This window comes from Cyanistes caeruleus, unplaced genomic scaffold (assembly GCF_971803275.1).
Source record: "Cyanistes caeruleus unplaced genomic scaffold, bCyaCae1.hap1.1 HAP1_SCAFFOLD_231, whole genome shotgun sequence".
NCBI lineage: Eukaryota > Metazoa > Chordata > Aves > Passeriformes > Paridae > Cyanistes > Cyanistes caeruleus.
The window spans coordinates 14,826-17,629 of NW_028256014.1; the positions used below are offsets into that span (position 1 = coordinate 14,826).

General features: G+C 57.5%; 1 protein-coding gene across 1 annotated transcript; it reads left to right on the forward strand.

Moving 5' to 3' along the window:
• Positions 1–396: 396 nt before the first annotated feature.
• On the forward strand, positions 397–1,700 carry LOC147645552 (uncharacterized). Its single transcript, XM_086874472.1, has 2 exons — positions 397–501; positions 971–1,700. Exons 1-2 carry the CDS (start codon positions 459–461, stop codon positions 1,642–1,644), a joined length of 717 nt encoding a protein of 238 aa, XP_086730598.1. The 5' UTR covers positions 397–458; the 3' UTR covers positions 1,645–1,700.
• The last annotated feature ends 1,104 nt before the right edge of the window (positions 1,701–2,804 follow it).

A 2,804-nucleotide genomic window follows, 5' to 3' on the forward strand; every position in this document is an offset into this window, starting at 1 on the left:
TCACTCGAAGTATCTTTGGGGACCCCTGTTCCTTTTTCTGGGCACGGGCAGGGCAGAGCGATGTCTGGATCTTGCAGGACTCCAAAGCTGAGCTGAGATGCCCGGTACCGGCAGGGGGAGGGGAGCAGCGAAAAGGGGGGAGCCCCGGGAGTCCCGGAGCCTGAAATGGGGGCCTGGAGAGGGGGGACCCCGGGAGCCGGGAGTGAGGGGAGCCTGGAGAAGGGGCAGCCCGGAGAAGGGATGAGCCTGCAGAGGGGGAAGCCCTGGGACACCAAAGTGGGGACCCCAGGAAAGGGAAACCTCAGGGAGGGATTTTTTCCTCTCAGTCCTGATGCTTTGGAGATTTTCATGGCTGATGACTTCCAGAGATGGACTTGGGCAGGAGGAACCCTGAATCCTAGGTGGTCACCCCTTTTTTTCCCCCCAAACCAGACTTCTCATGCCCAAGCATTAGACAAATGGAGGAGGCAGAGAGGAAGATGCTCTGGGACCCCCAGGCAGGTGAGGAGGAAGTCACTGCCCCTTTCCCCCTCTCTTCTGCTCCATCTCCCAGCCCAGGATGGCCCCCGGCTGAAGGACAGCCCTGCTGCAGATGCCGTCCTGCCAGGGACAGACTGGGCAGAGCTCCTTCCCCTTCCCTGTGGCTTGGAGACAAATCCTCCCTCCCTCCCTCCCTCCCTCCCTCCCTCCCTCCCTCCCTCCCTCCCTCCCTCCCTCCCTCCCTCCCTCCCTCCCTCCCTCCCTCCCTCCCTCCCTCCCTCCCTCCCTCCCTCCCTCCCTCCCTCCCTCCCCTTGTCTTTCCTCTTCTTGTTTCTGTACCTTCTTGATCCCTTTCTTTTTCCCTTTTTTCTTACTGTCCCTTCCACTCCTTCATCCTTCTCTACCCTCCTTCTTCTCCTTGTTCTTCCCTTCTTCCTTCCTCACTCCTTCCTTTCCTTGTCCCTTCCTCCCCTTGTCCTTCCTCCCCCAGGCACTGAGCTGCAGAGGGAGACCAGGGAGGACAAATCCCCGCAGCAGAACCTCGTGGACGAGGCCGTTTTGAGCAGCTCCAAGGGGCAGGAATCCAATGGGGAGGAAATGCCAAAGGGATCCCCCACAGGGAGGGGCTCCAAACCCATCCCAGGCTGCTCTGAGGAGAAAAGACCCCCCCTTGGCTTCATCCAGAGATCCAACCTGGTGGTCCATGAGCAGCTTCATGCCGGGGAGAAGCCCTACAGGTGCTTGGAATGTGGGAAGAGCTTCAGCCACACCTCCCACCTCTTCATCCACCACCAAGTACACACGGGGCAATGGCCCTACAAGTGCTTGGAATGTGGGAAGAGCTTCAACTGCACCTCCCATCTCATCCCCCACATGCGCCAGCACACAGGGGAACGGCCCTACGAGTGTGGGGAATGTGGGAAGAGCTTCAGCCTGAGCTCTGTCCTGGTCCAGCACCAGAAGATCCACTCTGGGGAACGGCCCTACAAGTGCTTCAGGTGTGGCAAGAGCTTCTGCCAGAAATCCAGCCTGATCAGCCACCAGAAGAGCCACAGTGAGGAACGGCCCTACGAGTGTCCTGAGTGTGGGAAAGGATTTCGGACCAGGTCAAATCTCCTCAGGCATCAGAAAACACACACGGAGGAGAGGCCCTTCTGCTGCTGACTGCAGGAAGGGCTTCAAAGACAACGCCCACCTCACCGTCCACCGGCGCATCCACAGTGGGGAGAGGCCCTACGAGTGTCCCCAGTGTGGGAAGAGCTTCTCCACCAGCTCTAACTTGACCCAACACCAACCAGCAGTAAGGGTGGACTCACTGATTGCACAATTTTGATTTCTTATTGCCCAAGGGTGTCTTCCACAGCCAAATGGTGATGAAGTGGGGCAAAGATCAAGGTTTTGGAGACAGTGGGGTGGAAACCCCTCCAAAAATGCTTCTTTCCTTCCACTCAGTCACAGGGATGCTCAGCCAGCACAAAGAAATCCTTTTGTTTTGGCCTTGATTTTTTTTCATTTCTCTTCTTTCCTTTAAAATATCTAATTTGGGGGTAAAAATAAAGACATTGAATTAAGACATGGGTGAGAACATTGAGGGACATAGACATGGTGGGACATGGAGAGTGACGTGGGGACACATGGACAGGGACATGGCCATTCATGGGGACATGGGGGGACACGGGCACAGATGGAGACATGGGGGACAATGCCAGGGGTGGAAACATGGTGGGGACACAGCCATGGGTGAGGACATGTGGGGCCATGGCCTTGGCTGCTGCCATGGGGGGAACTTGCAGGGGCTGTGGGGGATGCTGGGTTTGAGGGAGTTGAGGGTTCCTGGCAGGGACTTGGGGCTTGCTGAGGGCTTTGGGGAGCCCTGGCCGAGCGGCTGCGGCTGCGCTGGGAGCCCCTGGCGGAGGTTCTGGGGCAGCTGCTCAAGGACCCCCTGGCCTGGAGCCCCAGCTGGGCATTGGGCTCCTGGAAGGGAATGAACGTCCTTGTGCCCAGGAGGGAAATCCCAGCACCCCCAGGGTGTGGGGGGCAGCTGAGAGGTCACAGCAGACAGCGCTGTCTTCCTCTGTGGAGCCCAAAGAACCTGCCAGCTCAGAGATTTTGGCTCTTCCCTGGAGAACTTCTCCCTAGGTGAGACACTTTCTCTCATGGAGAGAAAAAGTGTCACTCCCAGAGGCCTTTGAGTTGAACATGTTAATTTGTTACACCCCATTGGTTTTCCTCCCTATCAATCCACCCTGATACACGTATCCCAGTTTCCCCCGCCCCTCTCCTCTATAAATACCCCGAGTTTTCCCCTGTTCAGAGAGCTGCTG